The sequence below is a fragment of the Meles meles genome, chromosome 19 (genome assembly GCF_922984935.1).
Source record: "Meles meles chromosome 19, mMelMel3.1 paternal haplotype, whole genome shotgun sequence".
Taxonomy (NCBI): domain Eukaryota; kingdom Metazoa; phylum Chordata; class Mammalia; order Carnivora; family Mustelidae; genus Meles; species Meles meles.
This window is the reverse complement of record NC_060084.1, coordinates 57,035,447-57,050,983: the sequence shown is the minus strand read 5'-3', so window position 1 is coordinate 57,050,983 and position 15,537 is coordinate 57,035,447. Positions and strand designations below refer to the sequence as shown.

General features: G+C 63.8%; 2 protein-coding genes across 5 annotated transcripts; one reads left to right on the top strand and one right to left on the bottom strand.

Moving 5' to 3' along the window:
• Positions 1 to 1,535: 1,535 nt before the first annotated feature.
• On the top strand, positions 1,536 to 4,680 carry LOC123930816 (cytochrome c oxidase subunit 6B2). 2 transcript variants are annotated; one of them, XM_045987165.1, is made up of 4 exons: positions 1,536 to 2,769; positions 3,400 to 3,500; positions 3,608 to 4,439; positions 4,557 to 4,680. In XM_045987165.1, the coding sequence occupies exons 1-3, from the start codon at positions 2,658 to 2,660 to the stop codon at positions 3,659 to 3,661; spliced, it is 267 nt and encodes an 88-aa protein (XP_045843121.1). In that variant the 5' UTR covers positions 1,536 to 2,657; the 3' UTR covers positions 3,662 to 4,439; positions 4,557 to 4,680. The 2 variants fall into 2 exon arrangements, 1 of the variants encoding a protein (XP_045843121.1); XR_006816144.1 differs by lacking the exon at positions 4,557 to 4,680 and having other exon boundaries at positions 1,536 to 2,526; positions 2,640 to 3,500; positions 3,608 to 4,434.
• A 3,747-nt stretch (positions 4,681 to 8,427) lies between these two features.
• Positions 8,428 to 15,223, bottom strand: KMT5C (lysine methyltransferase 5C). Of its 3 annotated transcripts, none has more exons than XM_045987100.1 (9): positions 15,099 to 15,223; positions 13,303 to 13,540; positions 12,982 to 13,147; positions 12,466 to 12,575; positions 11,563 to 11,726; positions 11,426 to 11,445; positions 10,098 to 10,234; positions 9,823 to 10,001; positions 8,428 to 9,587 (listed from the first exon to the last, which is right to left on the bottom strand). In XM_045987100.1, exons 2-9 carry the CDS (start codon positions 13,410 to 13,412, stop codon positions 9,097 to 9,099), a joined length of 1,377 nt encoding a protein of 458 aa, XP_045843056.1. In that variant the 5' UTR covers positions 13,413 to 13,540; positions 15,099 to 15,223; the 3' UTR covers positions 8,428 to 9,096. The 3 variants fall into 3 exon arrangements, with proteins under 3 accessions (XP_045843056.1, XP_045843054.1, XP_045843055.1); XM_045987098.1 differs by having other exon boundaries at positions 8,428 to 9,590; positions 15,099 to 15,220; XM_045987099.1 differs by lacking the exon at positions 15,099 to 15,223 and adding an exon at positions 14,262 to 14,398 and having other exon boundaries at positions 8,428 to 9,590.
• Between the last annotated feature and the right edge of the window lie 314 nt (positions 15,224 to 15,537).

Genomic DNA, 15,537 nt, shown 5'->3' with positions numbered 1-15,537 from the left:
TAGGCAGCCTCCAGAATGGGACTGGTGGATCCAGGAGGGCCTCAGGGAGTTGAGGTCACTTGTGAAAGACTTGGAGGAGAAGAGGGAGGGTTCTGTGCACACATATGGGAAATTATGAGGGTGCAATATGTTGACCAAGAGTGAGTTCCAGGAGCCCCAGAGAGAAGAATGCCATCAGAAGAGTCAGGGATGTGGTGGCGATCACAGGAGACCTTGCCGGGCGTTTTAAGAACTTAGGCTTTGATGCTGATGAGTGAGCTGGGGGCAGGTGGATTGAGCTAAATAGTTGGGATTCATGGGTGTTAGAAAGGGCTCTCTCTGGCCCAAGCATCGAGAAGGTAAGAAGCAGGCAAGGATTTAAGCTGGGAGAGTTGGCAAGAGGCAGTTGCAGTGATCCAGGCATGAGATGATGTGGACTGGACACGAGGGGAGGTGTTGGAGGTGTTGAGGGGAGACAGGGTTCTAGAGATGCTCTAATGGCTGAGCCAACAGATTGTGTCCATGTGGCATCCAGGGGAAGTGTAAGGTTTGGGGTCTGGGACACTGGGGAAATGCTGTGGCCATTGGCAGCAGTCAGAGAAGCTGTGAATGAAATGGGTGGCAGGTAGAGCATCAGGAATTCCGTTTTGGACATCTGAATTCCAAGATGTCTGGTGAAGATGTAGCTTAGGTAGCCGGATGCGTGAGTCAGGGGTGACTTGGGAAATCATTGGCTCGTGGATGGCTACTGCAAGCTAGGAGACTAGGGGAGGTCTCTGGCCAGCGAGTGTAGACAGAGTGTTGAGAAGAGGGGAGACCACAGTAGTGGTGTGCAGAATGGTGAGACACAGGCATCTTGGCCACCATGGGAAGAGAGCAGTTGTGTCTAATGCCGCATCTAGATGGGGGAAGGTGGGACTGAGACGGGGCCTCTGGATTTATCAGCAAGGATTCGATTATTTGTTACGTGGCGGTAGCGAGCTGAATGGGGCAGGCCTGAGGAGGCACAGAGAGCAGGAGGTCACCTGTCGGGATCCTTGAGAATGTGATGCTGGCTGAAAGGAGCCAGATGCAAGGGTCCCCGTCGCAGATGATGTCCTTTGTATGACCATCATGGGGCAGACAAATCCTAGCCGACTGGTGGTTGCCAGGAGCTGGGATGCGGAGGGATGGTGCATGGGGAACAGGGTCTCCTTGTGGGCTGATGAAACGTTCTGGAGCTCAGAGGTTGTGGTCCCACCACGTGGCAAATACAACGAACGCCGCTGAACTGTACACTTTAAAATGATTGCAATGGTAAATTTTATGTGATGGGTGTTTCCCCCACTATATCCCTACGTACCTGCCTCTGTGCGTTGGCAAAGAGGACATTCCGGGGGGAGGAGTAGACCAGCTTTCTGCAAGTCGCTTGCTGCAAGGGGAGGAGGGACGTGGCGAGGCAGCAGGAGTAGGAAGTGGGCACAAGAGCTATTCTTTTTTTTTTTTTTTAAAGATTTACTTATTTGACAGAGAGAGATCACGAGTAAGCAGAGAGGCAGACAGAGAGAGAGGAGGAAGCAGGCTCCCCACTGAGCAGAGAGCCGGATGTGGGGCTCGATCCCAGGACCCTGAGATCATGACCTGAGCTGAAGGCAGAGGCTTAACCCACTGAGCCACCCAGGTGCCCCACAAGAGCTATTCTTGAGAGGAGAGCGACCTGAGTGCGGTTGGATGTGGGGTGAAGGGTGCACAGCTGGGCTTGGTAGTGACTAGGCAGGAGGGAGAGGAACCTGCGAGGTCTGTCGGGGACAGGAAGACGCAGTGGGGACCCCGTTCCATCTCACGCTCCGTTTGGGACGGGTTTACTGAGCACTCAGTAAACTGTGGCCCCCAAATCCTCCTTTGGCTTTCTCTCTCTCTCCAGCATGCTCAGTTCCGAGAGCCCTCAATAGCGGGATTCCGGGGATTCGATCTCAGTAGCCAAAGTGTCCAAAGGAGCCCAGCCTGGCCAGGTAGCCCAAGACCCTGCAGACGGACTCAAGTCCTGGCACCGGAGTCCGGGAGCTCAGACCCCACCCTGGCTCTTTCCTCTTCCCCACAGGCCTCCAGGGTGCTGTGCACCTCTACCGTAAGAAGCAGGGTGCTGAAAAGGCCGGGCGGGGGGATGCTCCCTCTCCGGCAGAGACCAGAGCTATCTATACCTTTATATATTGGGGGGCGGGGAGCGGGACGGGGGAGAGCCCGCGGGGTGGCCCAGCTTCGCAGAGATTAAAAGCCTGAGTCTGAGACTCAGCAAAAGTCGTGCCTGGGTGCCTGTGTGTGCGCGGGGGACCCCCAAGAGCTTGGTGGGCATGGGGGCAGGAGGCGGAAGGGAGGTCCACCCCACCCCATGTCCTAGAACATCCCCTGCAGCGCAGCGGCTCCCATTGGCTGGGGTCCAGGGGTCCCAGCCAATCCTGCTGGGGGTCGGGTTTCTCGTGAGCTGGACCTGGGAGACTCAGAAGCGACGGGCACCCCCGCGACGGTCCCACACCACAGCTGACCCGGTGACACGCTGACATCACTCTGGTGAGGGCAGGGCGGGTGGGCTCAGGGGCTGGCCTTTGGGCGGGGGCCAGCAGCGGGGTGTGGGTCGGAACGAGGGGCGCCCCCGAGCGCCACGGAGCCCCCTTCCCACGCAGGAGCTGCCGCCTCCGTGGATGTTGGATGTCGATTCTCAGAAGCCCCCCAAGGGGAAATGGTCGACACCGGCCTTCGACCCGCGCTTCCCCAACCAGAACCAGACCCGAAACTGCTACCAGAACTTCCTGGGTGAGACCTTGCGGGCCAGGTTAGGGGCAGGGGGTAAGAGAGGGGAGGCAGGAAGGGGCGCGCCCCACCTGAAGATGGGGAGAGGATCGGGGACCCGACTTGGCGGCGGAGACCGTTGGGATGGAAGGGGAGGGGACCACCGTCCGCAGGGGCGGGGCCTGGTGTGGAGTGGCGAGGACCGAGTCCTGGAGGGGGTGGGCCGACTGTACTGGGGCGGGGCCTGTCCGGGAGTGGGCGGGGCCTGGTCTGGAGCGGGTGGGCCAACCACGGTGGGCCGGGGTCCGGCCGTGGAGCGGCCTGGAGGGGATGGGACCAAGTCCGGAAGCGGGGCAAGGGAGGGCTAGGCGGGGTCTTCCCGGGAGGGGGAGGAGCTTAGTCTGGTGAGGTTGGGGCGAGGCAGGGAGGGAGGGAAATAGAGAGAGAGAGAGAGACAGAGATGCAGAGATATATCGCAAGCGTCTGGCCAGGGCCGGGGTCTTGGAGTGGAGAGGCGGGATAGAGTCGTGAAGGGCGAGGCCACGGAGGGGGTGGGGCCATCGCTGGGGGCGGGGTGAGGGGCGGGGCTAGGCCGGGAGGGCGGGTGAGGGTCCGCAGAGCCACCCCGCGGGCCCGCCCGGCCCCACCCTGCAGACTACCACCGCTGTGTCAAGAGAATGAACAGCCGCGGGAAGAGCGCGCAGCCCTGCGAGTATTACTTCCGCGTGTTCCACTCGCTGTGCCCCATGAGCTGGGTGAGCAGGCCGAGGGGGCGCCGGCGGCCGGCCTGGGGTGCTGGGTTCCGTGGAGCTGAGCCGGCGCCCTCGGCCTCGTCCCCTCACCCCCGCCCGCCCCTTCCCAGGTGCGGCGCTGGACCGAGCAGATCCAGGACGGGACCTTCGCCGGCAAAATCTGACGGCCTGAGTGCCGCTCCTCCGAACGCTCAGCGCACTGACCCCGCGTCCTGGCGTCTCCCGGAGCCCCGGCCCCGGCTGTACACTCCCCAGTCTCTGAACCACCAATAAAGCTCTGTTGCTGCTGATACTTCTTCTTAGTATGTGGCGCGGGGCTGGAGAAGTCCTTCCTGCGTCAGGGCCTTGCAGCGAGCACTCCTGGTGCTCATGGGAGAGGGGGCAGGGGGAAGGAGGATCGTGGGGTCTCCGGAGTGCGGTGCAGCCCAGCCCCTCCCGCGCCCGCTCCAGTGCTGCCAGCAGCCAGCAGCCGCCGGCCAGGGCTTCTGTGGGGGACCGCACTTGCCCCCCAGAGTGCTGGCTCTCCACCCCCACACCTGGTCCGCCCTCCATCTCCTCCCTCAGGATCCTCCTTCCCTCTTACCTCCCCAGACTCCTTTGGGACTTGCCTTCCCAAGTTCTGGAGGGTTGACTGTGTGCCCCCAGCGCTGACCCCGACTCCCTCTGCGGCTCTAGACCCTTTCCCAGCTACTTACCACTCTCCGTCACCGCCCCGCCCCCGTCTGACTCCCATTCCCCCCAAGTACACCCCATCCTCATGCCGGAGCCCCTCCCAGCAGTCTTCTGCAGGCCTGGCCCGTCCTTTCAGCACTGCTCCCAGGCAAGCGCGGTCTCCTCCTCCGCCCTTCTCCAGAGACAGCTGTCACGCCACCTTCTCCAGGATGCTTCTGCAGGATGCTCCGGGCTCCCGTCTGGATAATGCTTTGCTCCTGCCCCATCCAGGTACTGGGTCTGCCTTCAGCCAGCCTCAGAGGTGGCAGAACTGATTCCAAATGCCCCTTGAAATGTCACCTGTCTAACCCCCGCCCCCCTGCTGTCCCGCCCCCCCCCCCCCCCAAGGCTGAGGAGTCACCCTTCACAAGCACAGAGCCCTGGGATTCTAGCCTGGCCTGAGTCCTGGGCAGGGGGAGGACTGGATCCCACTGTTCCTCCCTGAAGCTGTACACTTCCTTGAACAGCCTGGACCCACACTCTGCCTAAAGTAGTCTCAAGAGCCTGAGGGTTTTGAAGGGTCAGGGGTGGGAGTAGGGGGAACAGGTGGTGGGTAATAGAGAGGGCACGTTTTGCATGGAGCACTGGGTGTTGTGCAAAAACAATGAATACTGTTACGCTGAAAAAAATAAATAAAATGGAAAAAAAAAAAGTAGTCTCAAGAGGCCTGTTCAATCCTGGGGTTCAAAGGTGGCTATTACTAATCATAACACCTGAACAAGCCTCTTGACCTGTGTGCACCTCAGTTTCCCCAGCTCTAAACCCAGATGGTGCCGAGTCCCGTTACCAGGAGGTGGGTTGATGGGAGGGGCTGAGGGGACTCTGGGGAGGACTGGCTCAATCCTGCCATCTCCCTCCACCCCCACTCCTCCCATCCCCCTCGCTGACTTCTCCCACCCTCGCATACCCTCTACACTGCCCTCATCACCCCACCCAGGGCACACCCCTGGCGTCTCTTCTGCTGGGACTGCCGCACCCAGATACCTTGCCCCAGGACTCCCTTGCTCCAACCACAGCCTGAGAGGCAGGAGGGCACATGAGAGTGCAGGGTGTGCTGAGAGCTACAGGAAGGGCTGTCCCGCTCTAGTGGCTGTGCTGCCGGATCAAGGGACACAGGCAAGGCAGCTCTGAGTCACCGAATGGGGCTGATGGGTGTCTGACACTCAGTGAGATCACCCAGGTAGCCTCTGACCACAGGGCCTGACACCCACGCAGCCCCAGCCAGCCCCTTGACCTCCCCCAGGATACCAGTGCCTAGAGTGCTTTGCTGGCTGCCCAGAAGGCACTCCAAGCCTTCCTCCTCCTTTCCATCTTTGGCCCAGGATCCTCCCCACCATCATTCCTTGACCACTTCTGGAACATTTTAAAGATTTTATTTATTTTGGGAGGGGGGCATGCGTGCTTGTGTGAGCGGGGGGGGGGGCAGGGAGAGAGAGCAGACTCCCTGCTGAGTGCAGAGCCCCACATGGGGCTCATCTCACCACCCTGAGATCATGACCTGAGCCAAAATCAAGTTAGACCCTTAACTGACTGAGCCACCCATGTGGCCCTCTTCTGGAAGACTCTTTAAAAAAAAAAAAAGACTATTTATTTGAGAGAGAAAGCGTGAGAGGGGGGAGGGTCAGAGGAAGAAACAGATTCCAGGATTGTGACCTGAGCCCCAGGCAGACACTTGATTGATCCACCCAGGAGCCCCATTCTGGAACATTCTTTACACTCTGCCTCCGCGGTCCTGTGGGTGCCGGAGCCCAAGGCAGGATCTGTACCAACATCACTGCAAACTCCCAGGCCCCGAACTCTGAACACCTGTTGCGCTGCTCCTTGGAAGCACCCCATGCCAGCCTCACGGACCCGCAGCAGCCTCCACGGCTGGAGGAAACTGAGGCCTCTCAACTAGTTCTCCCCCCTCCCAACTGCACCCCTGCTCTCGCCACCTCCTTCCCCTCTTCCCCCTTGCCCTCAGTCTATCTCTCCTCCTCCTGTCTCTGCAGACCTCAGCCTGCTCCTTCCTCCATCTCTGCAGACAGGCTCAGGTGCCTCCGGAGGCTCAGAATCACCAAGCCGCTCAGCGGAGGTGCCCACTCTCCCTCTCCCTCCCCACCCCACCATGAAAGCCGGGTGGCCCAGCTCCAGTCTCCTCTCTCTGGTGTCTGCCTTTGTCAGAGCCTGAGGAGCTTTAAGAACTGGTTCAAGTCCCAGGTATGGGCCCAGACAGACTCCCTAAGCCCTCTGCACCGGGTCTTTCACCCCAATGCGGTGATAACACGAGTAGGTCACAGGGCTGCTGGGAGGATGCCGCTGTTAGGGGTTACACAGCCCAGTGTTCTCGGGGTGCGTGTGCAGGAGGCTCGGTCTGTGTGGGCGATTCGAGGAACTCAGAATCAGTGCGGCGGTTCAATGCTGGTGCCCCAGGCCACACAGGTCGGTGGCAGCGGCCGGTCGCCTGGATCCCTCCTCGACCAAGGGGTTCCGGGCCGGCCGGCCCACCAGCAGTGGCCTGGAGCTGCTGGAGCCATCTGGTCACACATGGCGCTGGCAGGGTGGGAGAGCACCCCTGAGGAGACACGTGGGCCCAGGATTGGGGCACCGGCCTGGGGGCACCTGGTCAGCTGCCCTCCCAGCCACCGGAGGGAAGGACAGTGAGCTGGGGAGAGGAGGGGGCAGAGCACAGCCCTCGTCCTGGGAGCTGCGGTTACCCCGTTTCTCGCAGCTCCTCCTCTTCTTCACCGCCCGGTCTTCCCTTTGCCCTCGCTCAGGCTGCCTGGGTCAGATGGGGCGGGCCCCAAGGCCTGCAGGCCCTTCCGCGCCCCTCCCTTGGGGCCTGAGCCACCAGAGGGAGCTCCTAATGCCAAGCCCTCCAGCTCATGACACTTCTCTGGCCACAACGTGGGCTCCACACAGTTCCCAGTGGCGCTGGGCTGGGGGCCCTTCTGGGGGCGGGGCTGGTCAGGGTGGAAACTGCCGGCAAGGTGGATGCCGCAGGCCATCTATGAAAGGGGCCACAGTTCCTGCCCTGGAGGTCTTCCCTCCCCATCCTCACCGAGTTGCCCGGTGACTCTCAGCAGGGGTGGCCTTGGCCCCAGGGGGTCATTGGGAAAGGTCAGGAAACACCTTTGTCACAACTGGTGCTCCTCAGCCTACAACACAGACATTAGCTGGCTCAAGATGGAGGCCATGCCAAGGGTGAGACCCCAATGCTCGGCCTCTGATCTCTGCTTTTGGGGTTCGAGACACTCTTGAGAATCACAGGAAGGCTTCAAACCCTCTTCCCTGAGAAGAACCCACAGGCACACATGCACTTGCTACATTTACAGCAGAATTTCTGGAGGTTCTTGCCACCCCGTGGCCATCTGAGAGGCGGCTCCCGGTTCTGGGCCCTGTCCAGAAGCCTCGGTGAGGGCACCTTCTCGCCAGTTGGGGCGGAGTGCCCCTTCTTTACTGTCGCCATCCCTCTGCGTTCTCTTCTCCCTCATCGTTAACAGGAGGGAGGAAACGACCAGGGACACTAGGAGCCACAGTGGGGACAGATGGGCTCACTGTCTCCTGAAAGGAAGGGGGGGGGGCTCTGCAGATGGAAGGAGCTGGAGAAAGGTTACAGCTCTGCCCGGTCCCGCCCCTCCAGCCGCTCAGCCCCCAGCCCCACCCAACGCTCCCACAGGGAAGACCTAAGACCTCAGGCCGCACTGGTCTGGTGAACTGTCCTCATTTCTTGCATTTCTTGGGCATCGCCTGGGGTGGAGGGGAGAATGAGGGGGGTGGCAGGGTCCCCACTGACCTGGGTCCTGAGCAGCTTGAGCAGGTCCACTGCCCTGGTCCCCCGAGCTGGGCCGACAGCACGCAGACAAGGGTGCGGGCGCAGCTGACTTCAGAGGGGTGGCCGGGCCCCCTGTGCCGGGGGTGGGGGGAGGCAGCGAGTCCCTCCACTCGCTGGACCGTCACCTCGCTTGCCGGACCGTCCCCTTATCTGAACGATGGCACACATCCTCTCTCACACGGGGCCCTCTTCAGAAGCGCGCTTTGGGCCGAGATGCGACCATCCCCAGCGACAGCCTGTGGACCCTTCACCCTTCCGAACTCATAGGCCCCAGGAGCCCTGGCCACCTCCCCACACCCACCCACCCCCCGGCCCGGTCTCCCCAGCAGGGCTGAGGGCCTTAGCTGGCTGACAACATTCCCTCGAAACGTCAATCAAAATGAAAAGCTACAAAGGGCACTGCTTATAACAAGATTTTAATAAAATAAAAAGTTCAAGTGCTTCCAATCCCCCAACATACCCCATTCTGGTGTGGGAGAGGGGAGGGACCCCCCCACACACCCCAGTAGCACCAGGGATAGCACCATGAGAAAGATGAGGTCGCATCCGGCCTCCCTGAGACCCCCCCCAGCTGGTGAGGACGTGTCCCAGACAGCCCCCTGCCTCAGACAGTCGCGGAGCCAGGCGCAAGCCCACTGCTCTCCCCTCTGTCATGCTGTCTCTAGGCAGTGCCACCCTGGGTCAGCTCCATTGCCTCCTGAGGCCTGGGCTTCTGGGGAGATGCCACGGGGCGGCCCCTACCCCTTATGGCTTTGCTCCCTGGGCACGAAGGAGGTGGGTGGGGAAGGGAACAGCTCCCGAAGTCCTGAGGCTGGAGTTGGGGTAGGGGGGCAGCAGCGGCCACGGTACCCTGCTGGGGTGGGGGTGGCTCAGGGGGCAGCGGTCACAAAGGGTCAGGGGTCAGACCCCTGGGTGTCCCCAAACCAGCCCAGCCCAGGGCAGAACTGTGCTGGGGCCTAGGGCCAACCAACGGCTCCTTCTAGAGGTGAGTCCCCGAGAACGTGGGGCTCATGGGGAGGGGGCGTGAGGAGGGACTCCTTCCTCTCCTGGCCTGCGGCCTCCCTGCGCAGCCTGTCACGGCCCATCACTGTTGACGTCCAGGTCAATGGAGCCATGGCTGACCACCAGCCTCAGGCGCTTGGGTGGGGAGAAGGGGGCAAAGGCCAGGGCCTGCTTGGGGATGGGGGCAGGGCCTGGGGTCCCGGCAGGGGCGGGGGTGGCAGGTGGGGCAGGAGCAACCCGGCTCAGGTCCACACGCACCACATAAGGCAGCCCATAGCGCCGGGCCCAGTGCCAGTCCTGCTGAGGGGCCCAGTGGGCACGGGGGGCTGGGCCCAGGGCCACCAGGGCCTCTGCACGCAGGCAGCAGCGGGGGCCACAGCCGCCCCACTGGTGCAGGGAGACGCGGGCAGCGCGCAGAACGGGGGCCGCTGGGGCCCGCCGCTGCTGAGGGCGTCGGCGCCTCCGGGGGCGCACTCGGAGTGGGGGCTGCGGCAGCCACTGGAGCCAGAGGGGCGAGGCTTCCGGGCGAGCACCGCAGGGCAGAGGACAGCAGGGCTGGCAGGCTGCTGTGGAGGCCGGAGGCGGGGGGAGAATGGAGGTGAGCTGGGCTCTGGCAAGTCCCCCCCACCACCAAGGGTGAGGACAGGAAGTGGCAGGACAAGGGGGGCGGGACGGAGGTCAGAAGCTGGCAGGACAGACAAGGGGAGGGGCCAGAGGGCAGGAGCTGGCAGCACAGATTGGGGGGCAGGGGGGCCGGAGGTGGCAGGGCAGACAAGGGCGGGACTGGGGGGCGCTCACCACGGAACGGGTCCCGGCGCAGCGCGGAGAGGTGAGCACAGGCCCTGGGGCCCAGCAGGCGACCACCGCCTTCCAGGCCCTGCTGCAGCCTCCGCTTGGTCTCCCGGAGCTCATACTTGTCCAGGGGCCGCGGGGGCAGGAGCTCCCTGGGCCGCAGGCGGAAGGCTCCTTCGCCTTTCCTGGGGGCAGCGGGAGGGAGAAGGAAGGGAGCAGGCCCTGAGGAAGCACATCCGGGTCGCTGCCCTCCTCCCCAGGACCCCTCCTGGGCACCTCACCTCTCACACGTATAGCATTCACAGTGCTCGTTCTTCTCACCAAAGAAGCCCTCCCCATAGAAGCAGGTGACCTCGTCCCCCGGCTCGATGTCCCGGAGCACTTTGACGCAGGCTGCGTTCCCGTCTGCGGGCACAAACTGGGGGCCCTGGCTGCTCAGCGCTGGTCCTGGCGGCTGCCGGCCTCCACCCCTCCTAGCCAAGCACACTCCCAGGGCTTGGACTGGGGCAGGGACTGCGAGTGGCAGGGGCTGGGAGCCCAGAGTCCTCTGGCGGGGGCGCCCCTCCAGGGCCTGCCCTCTGCACACACTCCCTGACCTCCCGCCCATTTGGTGGCCCTCGTCCTCCCTGTAGGATGACGATCTAACCGGCCCCCGGCAGGGCACACGGCCTGCTCCTTCCTGCACTCCTCGTCCGCCCCCAGACCCCCCTAGACCCACAACTCGCTCCCCCGCCAGCGGCCAGGCCCAACCTCTGCCGGTCTCGGCCGTCTCCCTTCCCAGTGTCCGTCTGCTTTGCAGGCGCGGTCTGTGAGAGCCGCCTGCCCAGCCCCCTCCTGCCTCCTGCCCCGGACCCCCCTCCCACCTCCTGCCTCCACCTCCTGCTCCTGGCCCCTGCTCCCCGTCAGGGAGGACTGGGACTCCCCTCCGTCCCTGCAGTCTAGCCTCGTGTGTGCTTGGGGGTGGCTCTCACCACTCACCCACCCTCCTGATCCCCGGCCAACTGGCCGGAGCCTCCGTGCACAGCAGGGTCTTCGGTCCTCGTCCCCTCTATTGCCCCGGACTCTAGCTGGAGCCACCCTCTCTCAGTTACACGCCAGGTCCCACGCCAGCCTCTGGTCCCTCTCCTGCCTGCCAAGCCTGTGGCTCCGGGGCTGCCAGGCCATCCCAAAACCCCGCCCCTTCATTCACCCAGCAGGAGCATCCGCGGTGATGACTTGAGCTCCTCTGTGGCACACAAGGCCAGAGTCACCGTGCCGGGCCTACCTCCGGGCCCTCCACTGAGGTGTATCCGTCTGGGATGCCCTGACACGCCTCAGTTTTCCTCCAACACCGAGGAAAATCCTAGTCTTCCTTCAGCGCCGGGCTCTGGCAGGACTTCTGGGCAGCCTCCCTGCTCCGCGGGGCCAGGCCGGGGAGGGGGGGGGGTCTCCAGGTGCAGGGGCACTTCCTGTGTCCCATCACCACGCTCCTCCCTCCAAGGGGCGCAGCCATGACTCTGGCCACAGCTCCCTCCCCCCCTCTCAGGGTAGTGGCCACTTTCTGGCTAGTCACATGCCGTTCCCCGGGGCACCCTCATTTCCCCCATGCCCACTCCTCCCCAAGTCTCACCTTGCAGTTGGGTTTGCAGTCTAGATCATTGAGGGGAGGGCGGGGGAGAGAAGAAACTCAGGTGAGTGGAGGGCTGGGCGGGGCGGGGGTCGTCCCCCCACATCCCTCCCCCCACCCCGCCCCTCCCCCACCCCCACCATGGTTTATGAAGGCTGCCGGGCCCAGCCACAGCTGCGCACTCCGCTTCCGGGTGGAGTACATGATGCTGAAGTCATTCTCCCCAGCTCTCAGCAGCCCCTCATCCGCCTCCCGCAGCTCCGCGATGCAGCCCACCAGCAGCTCCAGCTTCTCGTTCTTCTTCCTGTCAAGAGGCCAGGCCGTGGGTCTGTGAGCAGGGCCTCCGACCAGCCCAGTGTCTCAGCAGGGCTCCTGCAGGCCGCTGCTGGCCACCATGGTCCTCCTCCTGGCTTTCGCCAATCCACTCACCTCCCTGGGGTGATTCCTGGATCCAGCATCCTCTGACACAGGATGGCACCCAGACAGGCCCTCCTGCTGTCTGCTCGCCCTGGGCTCGTCCTCAGCCCCAACTGCCCTTGGGCCTCACACAAGTGGTCCTTCTGCCTGGACTCCCCATGAGCGCTAGTAACGCCCCACAGACTGTCACCCAGCGCCCCTCCTCCCACCGCCATGCTTCAGCAGACCCTCTGGTGGGCCTCTGCTTAGGCCAGTTCCCAAGAACACTCAAAATTCCCTCATGGCTCCTGAAGCCCCGAGCAGCTGCGGCCAGGACCTGTGGGTGTACCCAGTGACCACCTGTGTTCTAGCTACACTGTATGTGGCTGGCAGGGTCCATCTTGCTCACTGTCCTATCCCTTACCCAGCAGCGGCCTCTCCTGCCCCCCTGGGCACAAATGGTACCGCCAGCAGTCCCTGAACCCCTGGGGTCCCACGGGGTTCTCATCTCCCACCGGGGCTGCTGTAGGCAAAGAGAGTCTGTGGGACGGGGCCTGGCCTCAGCCCCAGAGGCTTCTTCCTCGTCTGCAGAGCTCTCCTCTCCCAGCAGCCTCCAAGGCCCAGCTGTGTGAGCTCCGGCCTCTTACCAAGCTCTGGTAGACACGATCTTGGCTCCGTTTGTCTCCATGGAGTAGCGTGTACAGGGCAGGATGGTAAAGCCGCTTTCAGGCAGAAAGGCTCGGAGGTAGCGATAGATCTGGGGGAGGTGAGGGGGTGGGCGGGGTGAGGAGCTGGGGCAGGGTCGTCCTCGGCCCTCTCTCTCCTGGGTCCCAGGCCTGCTCTGCCACTGACTTGCTGTGTGGTCTTGGGGGCCTCATTTCCCTTCTTGGGGTTCTCAGTTTCCTCATCTGTCAAACGAAGAGGTTGTGCTCCACCTCCGAGGGCCTCCAACTCTCCTCTCCTAGGATTCTCTGAGCCTCGTCTCAGATGGGCCCAACGGCTAGGAAGTGAGGGAGTCTGGGGGGGGGGGGGCCCGCTTCGCGGAGGGGCCTGGAGCCTGGGGCTCCAGAGGCTCCGCCTGGCAGGGTGGAGGACCCAGGACAGGCCGAGGTGACAGGGAGGACACGTGGGCTGAGGGTGGGGGAAGGGAAGGGCGCCCTCACGTGGGTCTTGAGGGCAGCCTCCTGCCGAGGGCCCCGGCTCTGGAAGTAGTGGGCCATCCAGCCTCCCAGCGTCAGGGCCCGGTACGCAGCCTCCAGGTCCCGCTGCCTCAGGAAGGCCTCCAGCGCTGAGCGCAGGTGGTGCTGTCGCCGCAGCGGGGGCACGGGGCTGGGGGAGAGGGCATGCCTGGGTCCCAGGGCCTTGGCCTATTCCCTCCAGGACTTCCCGGCCCCGCCCCCACCCCCACTCGGGGCTGCCGGGGTGTGGAGGAAGGGAAGGGGTCCCGGCCGGCCCCGGGTCCTCCCTGTCCCAGGCCACCTCACCTGACGTTCATCTTATGGGTACGGAAGCCGAGGTAGGGGTCCAGGACAAGGCTGGTGGCAAGGTCGTCGTTCTCACACAGCTCTCTGGCTGTCACTCTGTCGGGTCCCATGGTGCCCCACGGACCATGCTGCCACTGGCCCAGAGTGGAGGGGGCAATGGAGGGGCAGGGGCAGCGCCCTGGGACTCCCACTTCTGAGCTGCACAGGATTTGGCAAGCCTTTTGGTCTCCAGTCTCATCTATGAATCAGGGCGTAAAGCAAGACTGACTTTGCAGGGCCCTCAGCGAGGACGGGATGCAACAAGTACTCTGACAGCGGGGAAGCCCCGAAAGAACGCCCGTCACCGTCATGAGTATCTTCACGCTCTGGGGCACAGACACCAGTCCCCCGGGCACACACAACCCACACGCTCACACGCAGATTCCCTCATGTCCCCTCGCACCGCACACACACGCACGCACGCACGTACAGTCCCTACTGACCCAGGGAAGGCTGATTAATTGGCAGTCAGGGATAACCCTAAAGGCTTAGCCAGCCAGGAGGTGGGAGTCAGGGAACCCATCTCCACTTCCAGCCCTCACTGAGGCAAAATCCGAGGCTTCCCACCCTCTAGGACAGACTGTTCCTTCACCCAACCCCACGCTTGTTGGCCTCAGCCTCCACCTCCCTCCCGCTCCCCCGTCCTCCCCCCAACCAAAAGCCCCTGGGAATCATCAGGAGGCTCTGGGTGAAGCCCCAGGCAGCCTGGCGGGGGGGGGGGGGGGGGGGGGGGTGAGGGGAGGGAGAGCGGATGAGGGATCCAGCACCTGCTCCCTCTCCAAGGATTCTGGGGTGGGGTGCTCAGAGGACAAAGCGGGGAAGGGGGGAGAGAAAAGGAAATGATATTGAGAGGTAGAAAGGTCTATCAAAAGGGGAGAAAGAAGGGAATTAGCAAAAGGAAACAAAACAAGACCCCTAACCCTGACGGCGGCGGAGGGCCGGCTGGGCATCCAGACCATCCAGACCGCGGTGCTTCAGGGAGAGTCCACGGGGGACTGCAGGGGAGGGGGAGCCGAAGAGGGATCAGCAGCTAGAGCTGGGGAAAGGGGTTCTAGAAAAGACAGGAAGGCTGGGGATGAAGAAGGAGGGGGCGCTGAGAGAGGGCGCGGGACCGAGCGGAAGCTGCAGAGAGGCATGTGGGTAAAGACGAAATACACAGACTGCACAGAGGGGCGCTGGGGCCGGGAGAGGGCCGGGGAGGCCTGGGCGTCAGGGGCGACCTCGCGAAGGCCAGAGTGGAGCCCTGGGGTCGAGGGCAGGTCCCGAGGAGGTGGATGGGGGCCTAGGGGTCCACAGCCGGGCTTGGACAGGTGGAGAAGGGGCAAGTCCTGCCCGTCAGGGAGGAGCGAGCCTGGGGTCCAGGCAGGGACCTGGGAAGGCATTGAGGGTCCAGGAGCGGGGGCTGAGGTCCGCGGCGGCAGTAGGGAAGCAGACAGGGGCCTGGCGGGCAGTGAGAGTGTAGGGGAAGGGCTTGAGGTCCAGGGAGGGGAGTGGAGAGAGTCGCAGGGCGACCCAAGGGGTCCGTCCGCTCAGGCCCGGGAGTGCGGGAGAGGCCTGGGTGAGGAAGCACAGGGAAGCGGCTGGACGCCCGCAGCAGCCTGAGGCCCGCCAAAGGGCCGGGAGACGTGGGCGCCTGGACACGAGGAGGGGCCGGGCGGGGCGGGGGACGGTCGGGGGTGGGGGCGACCGGGAGCCAAGGCGGCGCGGGTTGGGGGCCGAGAGGGGGCTCAGAGGTCGGGCCCCGCGCCGCCCCTCACCCGCTTCTCCTCCTCCGCCTCCTCCTCCTCAGGCACCCGCGCCGCCGCCGCCACCACCTCCCACTGCCTGCTCCAGCTCTCGTCAGACACGGCCGCCGCGCCTCCCGTCTGCGCCGCCGGGCCCGCCCCACCGCCGCCAGCCGGAGCTCCCATTGGTCGCAGCGGCCGCCGCTCCTCAGTGGCTGGGCGCTCTCGCCGCTCCCATTGGTCGAGTCTCGCTAGGCCCCTCCCCGCCACCCCCCCGTCCGTGCCCCTACGAAACCCCGCTCCGCCCGCGCCGCAGCCAAGCGCCGCCGACGGCTGCTAATGGCTCCCGTCGCTGTCCTTCCAAAGCTGCCATGGAGACTTGCCCCGCCCACTGCCCGGAGTCGACGCCCTCATTGGCCGAGAGCGTCGTAGTTCCAGGCTAAACTCGGGTTTGGGTCAGGTTATTCAGGTC